This window comes from Mytilus californianus, unplaced genomic scaffold, assembly GCF_021869535.1.
Source record: "Mytilus californianus isolate M0D057914Y unplaced genomic scaffold, xbMytCali1.0.p SCAF_13, whole genome shotgun sequence".
Classification (NCBI taxonomy): domain Eukaryota; kingdom Metazoa; phylum Mollusca; class Bivalvia; order Mytilida; family Mytilidae; genus Mytilus; species Mytilus californianus.
Window position 1 is genome coordinate 44,118,085 of NW_026262615.1, and position 17,927 is coordinate 44,136,011.

The 17,927-nt window shown below is 32.4% G+C and overlaps 1 protein-coding gene across 1 annotated transcript; it reads left to right on the forward strand.

Moving 5' to 3' along the window:
* Positions 1 to 9,413: 9,413 nt before the first annotated feature.
* LOC127723726 (5-hydroxytryptamine receptor 2B-like) lies at positions 9,414 to 17,927 on the forward strand. The gene is made up of 2 exons (XM_052230475.1): positions 9,414 to 11,189; positions 16,438 to 17,927. Exon 2 carries the CDS (start codon positions 16,439 to 16,441, stop codon positions 17,570 to 17,572), a length of 1,134 nt encoding a protein of 377 aa, XP_052086435.1. The 5' UTR covers positions 9,414 to 11,189; position 16,438; the 3' UTR covers positions 17,573 to 17,927.

A 17,927-nucleotide genomic window follows, 5' to 3' on the forward strand; every position in this document is an offset into this window, starting at 1 on the left:
TCTTTGTTTTGTACATAAGATTGCCGTCAGATTTCTGGCTTGAGTTGTTTTACATTTGTCATTTGCAGGCCTTTGATAGCTGACTATGCGGTATAGGTTTTGCAGGAGCAAGCACGGGGACCTTTAGTTGTTAAATTCTATGTCATTTGGTCTCTGGTGGAGAGTTATCTTATTGGCAGTTATACCACATCTTCTTATTTTTATATTGAAATTTAGATGACAGACGGACTCAATTAATTTTGCCATTTATTTCAGATATTGTTATCCCTAGCTTTATTAATAAAATGTCTAAAAATGCTCGAATTAATTATATTAAGTGTTTCTAATCAATTATGTGGAAATGATGAATTCTCAAAATTAATTTATTTATGTTCACTCAACCTTAACAATTTCAAACACATCCGTCTAAATCACGGGGTATTCGGAGTCATGACTGTCAATGATATGTTGTCTTAATGTGGATAGTAATCACGAAATCGAAAAATGTAAACTAAGACAACAGTATGTTAACATAAATAGTTAACAAAACATACAATTCAAGTCAACAGCCAAAAAACTCAGAGAATCGCATGAATTCTATAGAAGAGGGAGACCGAATGCATCGACAGGACAATTGTCTCTTTCAATGCTTGCATCACCCGATATGTAAATCCACACTAGATCAAAATTTCACAGCGGCACAATCTACCAGATTATAGATAGGTCGACTATAGTGTAGCATAAGAACTAAGGTTGCGAAAACATTTCGCTAGTAAGTTGAGACTCAGTATTAATGTTTTGACAACAAATTCGCTATGGCGACCGTAAAATGCATATATTGTGAATTTCAGTCTTTCTTCTTTATAAATCTGTTTTTAGCTTTAGGAGCACACATCCTAGCTCAAATGAAGTCCATACAGTGTAAACATGTACGAGTGTATCACATTAACTGAGACGAATTAACGTCATACAATAGATCAGGGGGTATGATATAGTTGATAAATTCAGAGTTGAAAATTAAAAAGTTAAAGTCATCACGCTTGTCATATATTTTATTTTGAAGTCATCCATCTGCGCCAATATCGTTGAAAAGAGCAAGATGTGAAGTTGACCTTCTAGTTTCGGTAGTAACCTTAATCTTTAGTTACATGTAATGTTGGTTATTGAGTGACAGGACATCATCAATGTATCTAAAAATGAAATAAAGAACTTTGAAAGATGGTTTTTTTTTTGTCTTTGGGTAGGTTCACAGATAAAGCCCCAAACAACATCGTTTGTGTGTGTAAATCACATTTATTTACATACACTGCTTGATAAATGAATTGACAATTCACTTGGAAACTCAACATATACCACCACGACAGGTACTAAAGAGGAAATCCTAGATAATCATAGGTCTGTTCTATGTTCCGTTTGGAATTTCGACCAAAGATGAAGAACTGGAACTTCCATCACTGTACTGAATACCTAAACTAGATAAGTGTCCTTAGAAACAATGGTATATTGCTGGGTCTTCCAAGTGCTCCACGAAACCTCTTTCTAAATTATGAACATCAATTTTATTAGCAATCAAAGCCGGGCTTCAAAGTTATTGTGAAACTACTTAGTCTAGAGGTGGCGTGAATCAGCTGTGAATACTAAAAAATTCCAAAGATCTTGTAGAGTACATACAATCTAAGACTCTTTCATCTTGCAATAGTCATGATAGTATTAACACATTTGACTTTTCTACACTTTACACTAGTATTCCAAACTAAACGACACTATGAAAGAGTTGGTCCTGCTTGGTTTCATAAAAAAGAATGGCCAACGTAGAAACAAGTATCTTGTCTAACGGAGGGATATCTCCTACTTTGTGAAAATCACTCTGATCCAAACAAAAAATTCTCTGAAACTGATTTTAAGATTCTTGGTATCTTGATTGACAACATATTCATTACGTTTGGAGGACGTGTTTTTGCAATAAGCAATCGGCATTCCATCGGAACCAATTGTGCCCCTCTTCTTGCCGGCTTGTTCCTTTATTCATTTGAGGTTGACTTCATACAGGAAAGTCTTAGGAAGAAAGAAAAGAAGTTAGTAGTGTCCTCTTACTTTACTTTCCGCTGTATAAATGATGTTCTCAAACTAGATAATTCAAAATTTTGCGAAACACATCTGTTCAATCGAACTTGAGATGAAGGATACAATAAATACAGCTAATTGTGCGTCATATCTTCACGCATATCTAGAAATTGAAAAAGAAAAGAGATGATTTCAGCTTCCCAACTGTTAACTTTCCATGTAGCAACATTCCAGCAGCGCCTGCAGTAAATATCTCCCAGTTGATACGATATTCCAAGGCTTGTGTTTCCTATCATGATTTCATTGATGGAGGGTTGCTGCTCACAAGGAAGCTATTCAACCAAGAGTTCAAAGTTGAAATCATCCCTTCGTAAATTTTACGGACGCCATCATGAGGTGGTTGACCGTTATGGAATATCCGTTTCACAGATGATAGCGGATATGTTCCAAAAGTCGTATCTACAAAACCGTCCCCTTTTCCCGAATGCGAACTACCGAATTAGTCTTATTACTGGGTTTGTGCTTACATGCGAAACACGACGGGTGCCAGGGAGCAGGGTCTGCTTACCCTTCCGGAACACCTGAGATTACCCCAAGTTTTTGGTGGGGTTCGTGATGCTCAGACGTTAGTTTTCTATGTTGTGTTCTGTGTACTATTGTTTGTCTGTTGGTCTTTTTTTTCTTTTTCAACCATGGAGTTGTCAGTTTATTTTCGACTTAATAGTTTGAATATCCCATTGGTATCTTTCGCATTCTTTTATATAATTGAGAACGGAAGTGGTGAATTTGTCAAACCACCCGACAAATGAGCAGAAAACAGACCAAGGCCACCAAAGGGGTCTTCAACGAAGCGAGACAATACAGCATAAATGTTTGAAATCTATCTAATTTGAGTACAAAAAGTACTCATTGAAACACCAACTGTCGATTGTAATATCAACCCACCAAACACAATAAATATGTTGTCGGTAAAGTAGTCCAGCTTTTTTATTGAATTTGTTGCTGAGGTCAGTGTGGTTTTTAAAAAGTCGAATACTTCATAAGCTAAAAAAATGATTGTGTATGTACGATTCTTTTTTTTTTAGAAAAAAAATCTGTATGATGAGACGATATAATCGATCTTCCAATGAGCTCGGGGAATAGTATTGTAAACACTCAACAAAAATACTAGGCGTATAGTTTTATATGCCAGACTTGTGTATCTTTTACATGAGATTCATGAGTGACGTTCGAATTGAGACCGTTGACTATAATTATGAAGTTCAAGAGAATTGAAAGTTAAGAGTAGAAAAATCTGAAGTTTTCTAGTCACTGCAAATAATAAAGATTGTGATCGAATATTTTGAAAGAGATTTTTTCGATTTTAAAAATCTAGATCTACTTGGCACCGCTGGTTTTATAAACCTCTTCTGAATGTTATTTTTATTAGCTTTTCTCATTACTTGGCGTCCGTCGTCAAGCCGACCTGGCTTAAAATAGAACATATCGGTAAAATGTAAGTTTCGCCTATTATTTTGAAAACTGCTATGAATAGAGAAAATCTGACAAGGGCAAAATGTTCAAAATATTGAGTTCTACCTATTGTTCATTTACGTCAAAACTACAAGACAACTTCTTGAAGAAGTTATTGCCCTTAGATGAAGAAATTTACCATTTTTTTGGTAAATTTTTGCCTATTGTCTCCAAAATTAGAATAAATAGACAGAGACTTTGAAAACAAAAATAGTCAGCAAGACAAGATCTACAAATAAGTCAAAATTGCCGAAAACTTTAGTCGACTCCTAATTTGAGTGATTGTCCAAAATGACGATTTTATATCATAAAATTATATTACATGTTTTAGAATTATTGTGTTCAATCCTTATAGTGTTCTTTTTTCTGATACATAGTAGACTTCACAGTTCTGTTATTTTGATTTGACATTTTCTACCGGAGCAGAAAGGTCAACAAAAGCAACGAACACTCCTCGCGGTTAATAAATCCTATGAAATCTTGATACTGATTCAGTAGACGTATCTTTTTAATTTAAAATAATTGTTATCATAAATTAAACAACTTTATATATAAAAAATGATCAGCAAGACTAGATTTACAAATAAGTCAACATGACCAAAATAGTTAGTCGACGTCTTATTGAAGTTACTGCCCTTTAATGACGATTTTTTCGATTTTTACCTATTACCTTGAAAACTGTGATAGATAGGACAGAAACTTTAGATAGCACAAACGATCAGCAAGACAAGATCCTCAAATAAGCCATAATGGCTGAAATCTTCAGTCAACTCATTATTGTTGTTATTGCCCTTTAAAATTTTTGACACTTTTTGTCTATTATCTTGTAAACTGTAATATAAGATCTACAAATATACCAACATGACTGAAAATGTCAGTTAACTCTTAACAAAGTTATTCTCCTTTAATGAAGATTTTTGCTAAAAAAGTGGCCATTGTTGAAGATGCAGGTGAGCGACACAGCCTCCCAAGAGCCTCTAGTTGTAGAAAGGATGGTGGGGAAAACTTCAGAAAGATGTTTAGTAATAGAGTCTGAAAACTCGGCTATATATTGTTCTTTATAATGGTTATTTGGTAGTTTGCGTAACAAGTATAAAGACGGGAGATTGTTATCGTTACTAAAGGAGAATAGAACATATAAATAAATGTGATTTTAAAAAATCTCCTCTATCGAGCATGATGTGCGTATAAGTAAACTTATTAAGGTAAATTGATTTTGTTAACATGCCTTTAATATACCGTATTCATGTTGATGCAGATATCCTGCCATGCCACATTACTTTTACTTTACGTATGTATCTGTTAAATTTTATACACGTATAATATATTTGTAATTATTAAAATAAGAAGATGTGGTATGATTGCCAATAAGACAACTCTCCATAAGAGACCAAATGACACAGAAATTAACAACTATAGGTCACTGTACGGCCTTCAACAATGAACAAAGCCTAATTTTTGTACAAAATAATGAACAAAAAACAAGTTTGTTACACAGCAACAAACGACAACCACTGAATTGCAGGCTCCTGACTTGGGACTGGCACATACAGAATGTGGCGGGGTTAAATCAATGTAATGTTCAGTTATTTGTTAATGGGATTTATATTTGTTGAAAGTGATATAATCAAATATAAACCTGTTTACTCATTCTTTAACATCTGAAATCGCCTTGTAAATAGCAAATATTTTTGCTCGCGAGGTAAATCAAAGAAATATATTCATATCAATTCTGAAGTCCAATAGGAAATATAACATATATATATACAGGACTAAAACAAGAAGAGTCGAATAAAAAGGATGCTCAATGAGTGGAAATTATTACATTCGATTGCCACTGACGAATAAGTTACAGCACTTATCATACCTTGTATTAAGAATTATCCAATGAAATGATAGTACTTAGTTTACTTCACTATATGCATCGAAAGCAAGTCATCTTCGGATTCACACATCGACTATTATATGTGTTCAACTCCTTTTTTGGTATAGTTGCCCATTTGATAACTTGTGTACTTGCAAAATAATATAAACCTGTATGAAAGGACATCAATGCGGTAAAGTTCATAAAATCTAGACTGAGCAACAGACAGATGATCAAAAATTATTTTAGGGATTTATTCTCTATAATTTATTTTGCAAATTATTTTCTCTTCGTTTAACCCCATCCAAACCTCCATTTCTGTGAGACTTTGAAAAAACCACAATATAACAATTCAGATTTCTATGATAAGTACATAGGTAAAAAAATTCTTGTTACTGCTGGCGCTTCGCAGTGTTAACTCGCTAATATATGTCCCAGTCATTCTTGTTATTGCTGGCGCTTCGCAGTGTTTACTCGCTAATATATGTCCAGTCATACACTACCTATATAATATACATATATATATATATATTCTATAGTGAATCACCGCAAAAACCTGCGTTCTCTATGACAATTAACCAAACGCTATTTCCCCCTTAATCCCAGTGTACAATTTGAATATGCATCTTGCAGTATTTTATATTTATTTCATTGACTGTACTTTTGTCTAAAACACATCTAAACCATATGTCGTGGTGCTAAAAACATGCTGGTACTGCATTTCAATGCAGAAAGATAGGCGTTAAGTTTAGAGACATTTAAAGATCATCATATAGTTCACACTACAATTCACCCTTGAATAACTAATTTCTCATTTTCTCATTTTGCCTCTTTTAGGGTTGTCTCATCGACATGTATACCGTATTTCCATTCTATTTCTATTAAGGGAAGCATTGATACAAAATGATACCACATTTGAACTTGTCAATATCCAATATTCGTTTCACAAATCTTGCTTTAATACAGAATTAAAAAGAAAAATATGATTTGCTGATTATTTGACGGCCTATTGTTATGACTTTGGTGATTGTGTTTATTTGTATAATTATTTTTAACTTGAAATTACTTTTCAGCTTTTCTTTCAAATCTGTTCAAATCTGTGTTTCAAATTTTTGGCTATGGAAATTGAACAAGTATATGTTAGATATAAAGTTTCCAAAAAGTTAAATATAGAAGAAATAAATGTACTTTGATATAATGTGTGCAATGATTTACAAACTGATTTGGCTTATAGTGGTCTTTACACACAAAAATAATGTAAAATGTGACTGCACGTAATGGATTGACTTTACTATTGATATCATCTTAAATATTATATAATACGGATAAAAAACCCCAATCCTAGTCAATTAAGATTGGTGTCGAACACACCTGCCACGTGCGGGATTCGAACTCACATCCGCAGTGTTGACAGGCTAGTGATACAGAAGTTCTACTTCAAAGACCACTTGGTCACCGGGACCCTTTATAGTTTTGACGCACACTTGCAATTTGTTTTTCGTTTTTTTATATCATGGCAATTTCAGTTTGTCTAAAACTTATGAGTTTTAAATTTAATCTTGTGTCTCATTTTTGTTCATCATCTCCTCTTTCCTTGTTTCAAAATCTTCCTTAATCAAACTAAACATGCTAAATGGATAATTTTCCTATCCCATAAAAATGCAATTTATTACTAAAAAAAATTGCGTTTTAAATCTAACATAGTTTATTTTCGATTTTAGATTCCTTCCGTCAATTTAGTTCAAACATTTGTTTATTTTATTATTATTAAAGGGGAACAAAAGATAATTGGAAAGTTTTTGTTTGATATCACAAAAGTTTCTTATCTAAATTGATAAGTAAAACTATCTATGCTGCCAACTTCACATATGTCGATATCAATAATAATTTTAGTTAAAAAAAAAGAACACTTCTTATTTTCTTTAAATATGCAGGAAAAAGATCTGATAAATTCAATTATCAGATATAACTCTCCAACTGATGACGCTTGACGACATTCCTACTTTTTAAGTGGCTAAAACTGAGAATCGACGTGCCAAGTTGACTTTTTATCGTCTTCTGTGTTATGATATAAAGAAATAATTCTTCGTATTTTGTTTTCAACAACAAGAATCAATAACACATTGAGTTTTTGTTTTAGACATTTTTATTTTGCACAACGAAAAACGAACGGAAGCAACTAAAAATTGACACGGACAAATACTTATTTATATATTTTTGTAGAAATCATAACATGGATTTAAATTGTGAAATAAAGTCACTTTCTGATATAGATAATGCAACAATACAATAAACTTTAATAAGGAAGCTATTGCAAGGATTGTTTGCATTGTTTGTTTTACTTTTTTTCTGAATTTACTGCATATTTTAACTAGTTTTTCCCGATTACATTGCCTGGCACTTCAAATTCACTTATAGCTTAAAGAATCGCGAAAACAATTTGATATCTTTTAAATCACCGGACACGAATTGTTCGAAAACACTCTTTTAACGAAGAACAGGAAAAAAAATTTTCATTGGATATTTTTTTTTAAAAGGCGTGTAGTCATACGATTGATAAATCAGTTATATCAATATTTTTGAAATATAGACACAACAAATAGGGTAAACACATTGTCATATGAAGTAGCATATACAGCTGTAAGCATCCAGAAAAAAAAAAAAGAATTTAAAAGTTCTATTCAGGTATGTTTGTAATGCTAAATTCGATTTCCTAGTCCTATATCAAAAATTACAAATAATCGAGCAGTAACATATGTGATTGAATTAAACTCATCATAAATACCAGGATTAAAATTGTGTACAACAAAAGACTCATCAGTGACGATCAAATAAAAAAAATTAAAAGTGAAAAATAAAATAAGAAGTTTAATAGCATTGAGGACTCAAAATTCCGAATTACTGAGCGAATAAATATTGATTACACCTTTATGTAAAGGATATAAGCCGATAACAGTCCATTCTGTAAAATATTGGACAGGTCTGAGGCCGCAGAATGGACTGTTAGAGGCTAATATCTTACTTAAAAACATTGTTTAAAAGGTGACAAAATGCAAGCAAATTCAAACTTTTAGTAAGATTTATTTTCATCAAGTGTGAAAATTGTTTTGTGAATAAACTTGCTTCACATTAAAATTTATCCTACATGTTGGCCCCTTTAAACAGTAGCTCAACTTAAACAATAGACAAAAAGAAAGTACAGCTGAAGGTAAACAACATGTAATATGTATTGCTACATGAAGATAAAGATACAGCGTATGCGTATCATGATTTTTGCGTGCGCAAGGACTACTCTAAATAATTTCCTTGAATAACTTTACATGCGTTTTGTGTTTCAAAATGGATAAAGACGATGAAAGTATATTCTTAATGCAAAAAACGAAGAAAGTGATGTCGTTATCAGTGATTGTGTTGTTTCAAACTTTGGATTAAAATCAAATGTGTATTTATATATATTCGATTTCAGTCTGGACAACAAAAAGGATATAGTTAAAGCAGCTAATAATGGCAAGTTTTATATTTATTATATTTCAAAATGTAGTCCTCTCCTATTAGTTTCTTGTTTCTTTTGGGGTTTTATTTCTTACTAGGTGAATGAGAAAAAAAAGAAAAACATGTGAAGACAGGTTCACATTGAACCATATTGAGTGCACCGCATTCGATTTTATTTCAAATATATAATTAATATGAACAAATGAAAAATAATTTTAAATTGTTTTGTTGTTCATCGGAATTTTCAAGAGATGTTATTGTTTACCAAAACGGTACCACCTGAATATCACCACTTTTTTCTGTTTTTTTTTCTGCAAGGTCGTGTCGCTCTTTTTTCGTTTATTTGTGTATTGATGTCCCTTGTGGTATTTTTTAATGTTACCGAATCATAATTTTGTCTCTCGATTTCCTTTTGCAAAAAAAACTCTCTAATTTTCTTTTATAATATAAAACGATCACTACTAACAAAGTGCGAATCGGGCACACGATTGATTTGTTTATTCTGCTTCCCATATTCATTGTTGTTCATAAGCGAATTGTTGCATTATATTCATATTCAAGCAACAATATGAGACTTAAAAAACAACAACTTGTAAATCAACGCCGAATTGAAAATTATAAAAACTATTGAAGTCCCCTAGTTCATGAAGCAAGTTCTAGTTTTGCACTTTGTACACAGGGTGAGGTTTAGGTTGTTTATGGTCCTTGTATTGCCGCATGAGCTATCAAACGTTAGAAGCATTACGTTATTTGTTTTTCATTTTAATTGTAGCTGAAAATGATGTCAGGAAGAATAAGAGCAACACCAGAGGTCAATTTTGAAACCAAAGACGGACGAGGATAAATCTTTTGAACAAAGAAATACATAAAAGCAAAAAAAAAAAATAAGACTTATAACAAGCTTTATCAACCAACTGAATTAGTGCTAAAGGAGACAACCCAAAACATGAGAAAAATGGCTGTGATATAAGTATTGGTAGTGTTAAAATCAATTTGAAAGGGATTTTTTTCTCGAGAAACCGTTTTGATGAGTGAAAAAATTATTGTATTGGAGAGTGACACTAATAAAAGTTTTTTTTTGTAATTGTCATTTGTTCTTTGGTTGTATTTTTTTCCACATGAAGATAATTTTTCTTCTTTTGTGATTGGACTATAATTTACCCGTAAGAATCAGTTATGCTACCTTCAGTTGTCCAATATTTTTAAGAAAGAGGAGGGCTATTCTTAAAAATATTGGACGGTTAAAGGTAACATAATGGTTTCTTACAGGTAAATGATAGTCCAATCACTGAAATAAAGAACGGGCACAACAATAGAATGACGTCACAACAATGTTCTAACTTTTAACAAACATAATACACAATATGAAATTGAATTGATTTATAAACTAAACTAACTATGATCTTTAATATCATTGTAAAGGAATTATCACAATAATGTTATTTAAAGTAATCTAGGCGACGCTGTTACTAATGTAGGAAAACAAACATGCATATTAGTCTTATTCACATGTTCATTTCGATAAGTCCCCTTGGTATCTTTTGCCTCTTTTATATATCAGAGCCATGACTAAATCTAGTTAAAAATGAAAAACGAAATCATTTTCTATGAGTATGCAGGAACAGGAGACAATATTATGAATTTATCAGTAATTAATGACAAAGCTTATTGATTTAAAACGAGCTTTAGTTTTCTCTAAACTTAACAAGAATGGACACAAATATATTTGGACTATGGATACATATCTTGTACATATAGTGAAGAAATGTTGATTGTTACTATTTTAAGAATGTTCAGTTGAGGTATCATTACATGTAATAAAATCGTAAAATAAAATTTCTGTCTGAAATAGATATACAAAAAAAAAAAAACAGATACTTTAATAGGAAGTTATTACAACTTTTTTATGGCACATCTGTTCTTGATGATTTCCTAAAGTAAAAGCTTATTTGGAACTGATCTTTTCAAAGTTCATTGTCATGCACTTGAAATACAATTGAAAATGGGGAAACAATGTGTTATGCTTTAAATTGGCGGACTTTAAGTGGTCAAAATCTTTTTTTAACGAAATAAAGGAACAAGGAAATAATTTTAACAATAAGTTTCGGTCGATTCATTGTTTTTTGTTTCCAAGTACTGACATGGTTATATCAAATACATCTAACTTATAATCTGGCTGACAAAATTAAGAACATCCTACTTAAAAATTCCTATTGAAACTGGGCGTTGGCATACTATTCCTGCGGAGGACCTAAAATGTAATTTATGTAAAGAAAAGGTAGGAGACGAATTTCACTATCTTTTTATCTGTAAATCTCTTCATCTGTATAATATCAGAGAAAAAATGATTCCTAGTTATTATACGAAATATCCAAGTAAGCAGAAATTAGCAGTCATTTTATCTTATTGCAAGGTTAAATTATATAGACAGATGGCATCTTTTATTAGAAACCTAAATAAATTATTGTGATAAGTATAATGTTTTGTATATATATATGTTTATTAACTGTTTATTGTATTATATTTCATGTTTATTATTGAATATTTACCTCATGTTAAACATATGTGTGTCCGAGCGTTGCTTTTAAATAAAATCTTGAAATCTTGAAATCTAAAAAAAGTTGTGGTATTATGTCCGGTTTATAGATTTATCGTAGTTGAACACTCATCACTTTGATGGGTTTGGTAGCGTGGTCACCTCTGAGTGCAGGAGGCCAAAGATTTGATTTGCGACAAGAAGCAAAAACTTAGAAACAGCTATTTGCTGTTTTATATATAATAACGCAGCGAACGGCTGTTAAGCTGTTCAAATTGACATGAATTATGTCACCCTGACGGAGGTCGGGTGACATATTGTTATTGTTCCATTCTTTTTTTTTATTTATTTATGGCACCCTCAACGGAGTTGGGGTGACATATTGTAATTGTTCGTGTCTTTTTTTTTTTTTTTCTTTTTATTCTTCCACACATTTTGTCCATGCTATTTCTCGGGATTGGTCAGACCCATGTTGATGGAACTATACCATAATATGAACCGCCATGTGAAGTTGTGCAAGAGACATTGGAATGGTTCAAAGTGGCCGCCGTTACCATTGAAACTGCTAAAATGTAAAAAAAAAATTAAAATTCTAAATCTTTCGTTATAAGAGGCAACCTCTTGAAAGTTTATGTAAATGTTGGTAGTGGTGCCCTGAGGTACCAACAGTACTAGGAATTTTCAAAATGGCTGCCATTGCCATGGAAACTTGAGAAAATTTTAACATTGATCCTATGGGAAAAAAACATCAAAGCAGCATTTTTTTAAGGAATAAAGATCAAATTGAAACAAATTTCATGAATATATAACATAGCAATTTAATCAAGTTGAAAGTGTTGTTGGAATTTTCGAAATGCACACCGTTACCATGGAAACAGCAAAAATGTCCAAAAATCTCAAAATGCTCCAAACTTAATGAAACTCATTATAAATGGTGAATGGTAAGTAAAGATAAGACTTTGAACTTTGGAATTTCCAAAATGGACGCCGTTGCCATGGAAACTGCAAAAATGTGAAAATTGAAAAAATGCTCAAAACTTTCTTAAAATTTACAAACAAATATGTTGCAATGTATTTATGTGTAAATACTGTTTCAAATTTTCAAAATGGCTGCAGTTTAGTGGCAATGTGGGAAGGGTGCCATCCGCTATTGCTTGCAATGGCAAATCTAGCAATCTTTATTATTATTCCACACTTTGTTGTCCAGACTATTTCTCGGAAATGTATGGACCAATGATGATGGAACTTTACCATAATGTGTGCCCCCATGTGTAGATGTGCAATCGGGGGTTGGCATTTCCACGATGGCTGCCGTTGTCATGGAAACAGAAAGAATGTGAAAAATCGGAAAGTCTTCCAAATTGAATGAAATTTTGTGGAAATGTTACTTGGTATGTGAAGACATACAATCCATCTTTGGAACTTTCAAAATGGCCGCCGTTGCCATAGAAGCAGTTCAAATGAGAAAATTTTCAACATGCCTTAAACTTTTTGAAACTTCACTGAATGATGTCTTGTGATGCATATGATATTATTTTTATTCAATGTACCCTTATTTCAAAATGGCTGCCGTTTAGTGGCAATAAGCAGACCAGGGTGACATCTGCTATGGCAATTCTAGTTCTAATTCTAGTTGTTTTGGTTTTAGAATGATGTGTGTTTTTAGGACTAATATCGTCATGCTGTGGACTAAGTTCCTAAATATGAGTTACAACATCAAAAATCAGACTCATCTTAACGGGCTCGTTAATAAAACGAATATTCGAAATTAGCATGAACATTTATTTTAACTATGCACATGTTATTCATCTAGAATGTTTTCCTGTTGGTAACTGTATTTAAAGTAAAATTAAAATTGAGAATGGAAATGGGGAATGTGTCAAAGAGACAACAACCCGACCATAGAACAGACAACAGCAGAAGGTCACCTTTGATTTGTTTTAAAATCTAGAGTCAAGATTCTATTTTTTTAATTAGAATTGCAATAAAATACATGTATTGATGTGAATATAGGTATCTGTCATTCGAGGTAATTTTGTACAAATGTTCTCGACGGTATCTCACTAAGATGTATTTCCAATAGTCATGCTGAATGTCGAGTAAGGAATATTGTTGCATTTTCAGGACGAAAACATTATCAATAAGACGAGTTATATTAGCAATACAAACGTAGACAGGAAGTATAAATGTGGAAACATGACTGTCGCTGGCATGTTGGGAAGGGTTGGTAACTGTTGGCTATTTGTTTTATCATTTGCCTCGTACAGACTGTTATGGTATCCGGGTTTAACTTGAAAATAAGATTGTCTTTTTATTTCGTGCGCCCGAAGCACATTACTGAATTTACATTCATCTAGAACGCTAAAACAAATATCAAACTATGTTTTATCCAACTTTTTCCCTTACTGACTTAAACGCTTTACGCATTCTACTTAATTGGATATTTCTTCCAGAAACATTGTTTGATCATAAGACAAATGTACAGGCAGACGAGACAGTTAACTTCGTGTGTAAATGGGATTTATAGCAATAATTAGCATAGCATTTTATTCAAAATTAGAAAAATATCAGTTAAACTAGTTTTACATATAAAAGTATAATAAACAAACAGGAAACAAAATAAGGAAGAACTATTCAGGTATGTTTGAAATGCTTCATTAGAATACTTAATCCTATGTCACATTGGTAACAAAACTTGATTGAATAAGTAAGCGAATACTTGATAAAACATCACTGTCTTCATCGTTAGTAAACAAAAGTAATATTATAATTTACATTTGAAGTGATACATTCTACTAGATATTTTGATTTCATCGTACGCGACTATTATAATATTTTAAGAAGATTTTGGTTTACTAAAAATTATTAAATATTAAATCGACGGGTGCTACTAATGGAACAGAAAGTTCATATTTTTCTAAGAATGTAGAAATTCATTGCGATGTGTTTGATGTTTTGTTTATTATTTACCTTCAAATCTATATAAAAATAAGAAGATGTGGTATCATTGACAATGGGACAAATATCCATCAGAGTCTGAATAAGGTTACTGTGTGTTCGACAAGTATAAAACCGACTGAATAACTACCCGTCGATCTGATTTGATTAAATGTAACTATAGACAGTAAACTGATAAGAAGCTGTGTAAAGACTGGATACAAAAGGTCAACTCTGATCAGATTTATATTGAACAGTTTTCAACGATAGTTTTCCTTAGGTACCTTTTGGTAATCAGAGATATCTCACATACATATTTCGAACGCACCCTAAGTAGGCTAATGAGATATATGCACACAAATCTTAAACAGGTTTCGTTTGTTAGTGTGGTTCAGAGGTGTTTCTCGATTTCGTTTTTTATATAGATTTGACCGTTGGTTTTCCTGTTTGAATTGTTTTACACTAGTCATTTTGGGGTCCGTTATAGCTTGCTGTTCTGTGTGAGTCAAGACTACGTGTTGAAGGCCGTGCCTTGACCTATAATTGTTAACTTTATATACATTGTTACTTGGATGGAGAGTTGTCTCATTGGCACTCATACCAAATCTTCTTATTTATATCTAACCTAGTTCGACGAAAATAGGTCTGATACACAAATTTAATAATACTTTTAGATATTTGGATGATATTTTGGCTCTCAATAATGACAACTTCAGTATGTATACTAAAGAAATTTATCCTGTTGAACTTACTTTAAATAAAGCTAATACTAACAATGACCACTGCCCTTTCCTCGATCTTGATATCTATATCATTAACGGAAAGCTTAATACTAAAATATATGATAAAAGAGATGATTTTTCATTTCCTAACGTTAATTATCCATTTTTAGATGGTGACGTTCCCTTGTCACCATCTTACGGTGTTTATATATCTCAACTTGTACGATTCGCTCGTGTATGTAACAATGTTTTAGATTTTAACGAGAGAAATTTATGTATTACTGAAAAATTATTACACCAGGGTTTTCGATATCACAAACTAGTCAAAACATTTACTAAATTTTATCATCGATATAAGGACATCATTCGTAAATATAGCTCAACATGCAGACTTCTTATACGTTCAGGTATTTCACATCCAATTTTTTATGGAAATATTCTTTATAAAGCACAAAAATGTCAGTATTCACCTCTGAAACTAACAAAACCTTTAAATAGACTTATTAAGAAGGGATATAGTTACGATAGTGTTGTCAGGTCATTAAAGATTGCATATTTTGGCGTTAATATTGATTCACTTATAGGGTCTTTGCATCGGCACTAAACACATTCATTTAAAAACCAGTTGTTGGCATGACACGGGTTATGTTCTTCTCATATATGTTATGATGGTATGATACTAAACCCCTAACAGGAAGGATTGTGCCTGATATTCATATGATGAAGACATAATCTTTCAATCAGTTTAATTGAAGTCTGGAGCTGGCATGTCAGTTAACTGCTAGTAGTCTGTTGTTATTTATGTATCATTGTCATTTTGTTTATTTTCTTTGGTTACATCTTCTGACATCAGACTCGGACTTCTCTTGAACTGAATTTTAATGTGCGTATTGTTATGCGTTTACTTTTCTACATTGGCTAGAGGTATAGGGGGAGGGTTGAGATCTCATAAACATGTTTAACCCCGCCGCATTTTTGCGCCTGTCCCAAGTCAGGAGCCTCTAGCCTTTCTTAGTCTTGTATTATTTTTAATTTTAGTTTCTTGTGTACAATTTGGAGTTTAGTATGGCGTTCATTATCACTGAACTAGTATATATATTTGTTTAGGGGCCAGCTGAAGGACGCCTCCGGGTGCGGGAATTTCTCGCTGCATTGAAGACCTGTTGGTGGCCTTCTGCTGTTGTCTGTTCTGTGGTCGGGTTGTTGTCTCTTTGACACATTCCCCATTTCCATTCTCAATTTTATCATAAAAACTAACGTTCATTCATCCATGGTGTTACAATAAAACAAAATGAAACATTTGCATTTCATTTTTATTTTATCATTTTCAGAATGGCATCCAATTCCACAAACGGAACGCATACAAATTTGAGGGAAATAGAATACCAAGGATTTATAGAAAAAGATATCCCAACTGCACTATTCCTTATATTTCTGTCAGTAATAGGTACAATTGGAAATATACACACGATATTAGTATATATATTATCACCGATCATGGCAAAGTATTCCGTTCGAGTTTTTATCATTTGGCTTGCCTTTATCGATCTTACAGCAAGTGTATTTTGTATGCCTTTTGAGATTTTTGATATGCGATACGACTACACATTTTCATCTGAAGGTGCTTGCAAATTCTTCAAATTTCTAAATCACGTTGTAACAGGGGCCTCCAGCTTATTATTGACTACAATTGCCATTGAAAGATATAGAATATTTGTCAAAAACTTACCGATACTAATTACAAATTCACAAAGGTCGAATGTTATATCTGCTGTTCTGGTAGGAGTATCCATGATATTGTCAATCCCAGTATTAATATATTATGGTCTAAACAAAAATGAAACAAACATTTTTGGTCTAATGGGCAAGGAATGCAGATTTTTTTCAGATTATCAAAATATACGTCATATAGGTGTTTATTACAGTATAGTATCATTTATAGGTTTAGTTTGCGTTGTCATGTGCATATTTTCATATGGAAAAATATTGCATGGAATTTGTACTCGAAAAGAATGGAGGAAATCAATCAGAAAGAAATCAGTTTCTTCTTTGAATTCAACTTCGGATATAAGGTCGGGGACCACTCAATTAACATCAACTATTCACAATGAAGCGGTGAAATTAAATGAATTGCAAACTGGAACCTGTGACAGGGCAAACAGAAAGTCGACTCGTTCATCGCACAATCTTGGAAATTCAATTCGACTAACCATAAGCCTCATGATAGCAACCGCTGTATCCTACATAGGAAATATGTTGTACGTTATCACGAAAATGGTCCAAATATTGAATCCTAAGATGCATCAAAACAGTATCCGGCCAATCTTCGATATCATAAAGCGCGGATATTTTGTTAACAATGCATCCAATCCTATCGTATTTTGTGTTTTGGATAGAAATTTTCGACAGGAATGCTTAAAACTGTATGGGAAAATATGTCCTAAGAAAAATATCTCGCCGGAATAAAACTTGTTAACCCTTCTTTCGATTATATTTAAATACAGCTTATATGCATACATTTTGTGTGACAGGATCGCGAAAAAGTTATACTACATAACCAGATTAGCGCATTTTTTGACTTTTTTTGCTTGTACTTTTATATATGCCAATTTATATTACATTTGAAATATTCACATCTTTTAGTTACAAATAAAACAAAATTTTAGGAAGTTAGCATTATCAAACAACACAAGCTGACTGCATTCGACATCTGCAGGTTAGCTAATGTCTTTAACGGTTTACAATCAACTGTTGTATAAGAGATTCTGCTCTATGATATACATGTACTGTTTCAAATCAGAATGAAGTATTATTGAAACAC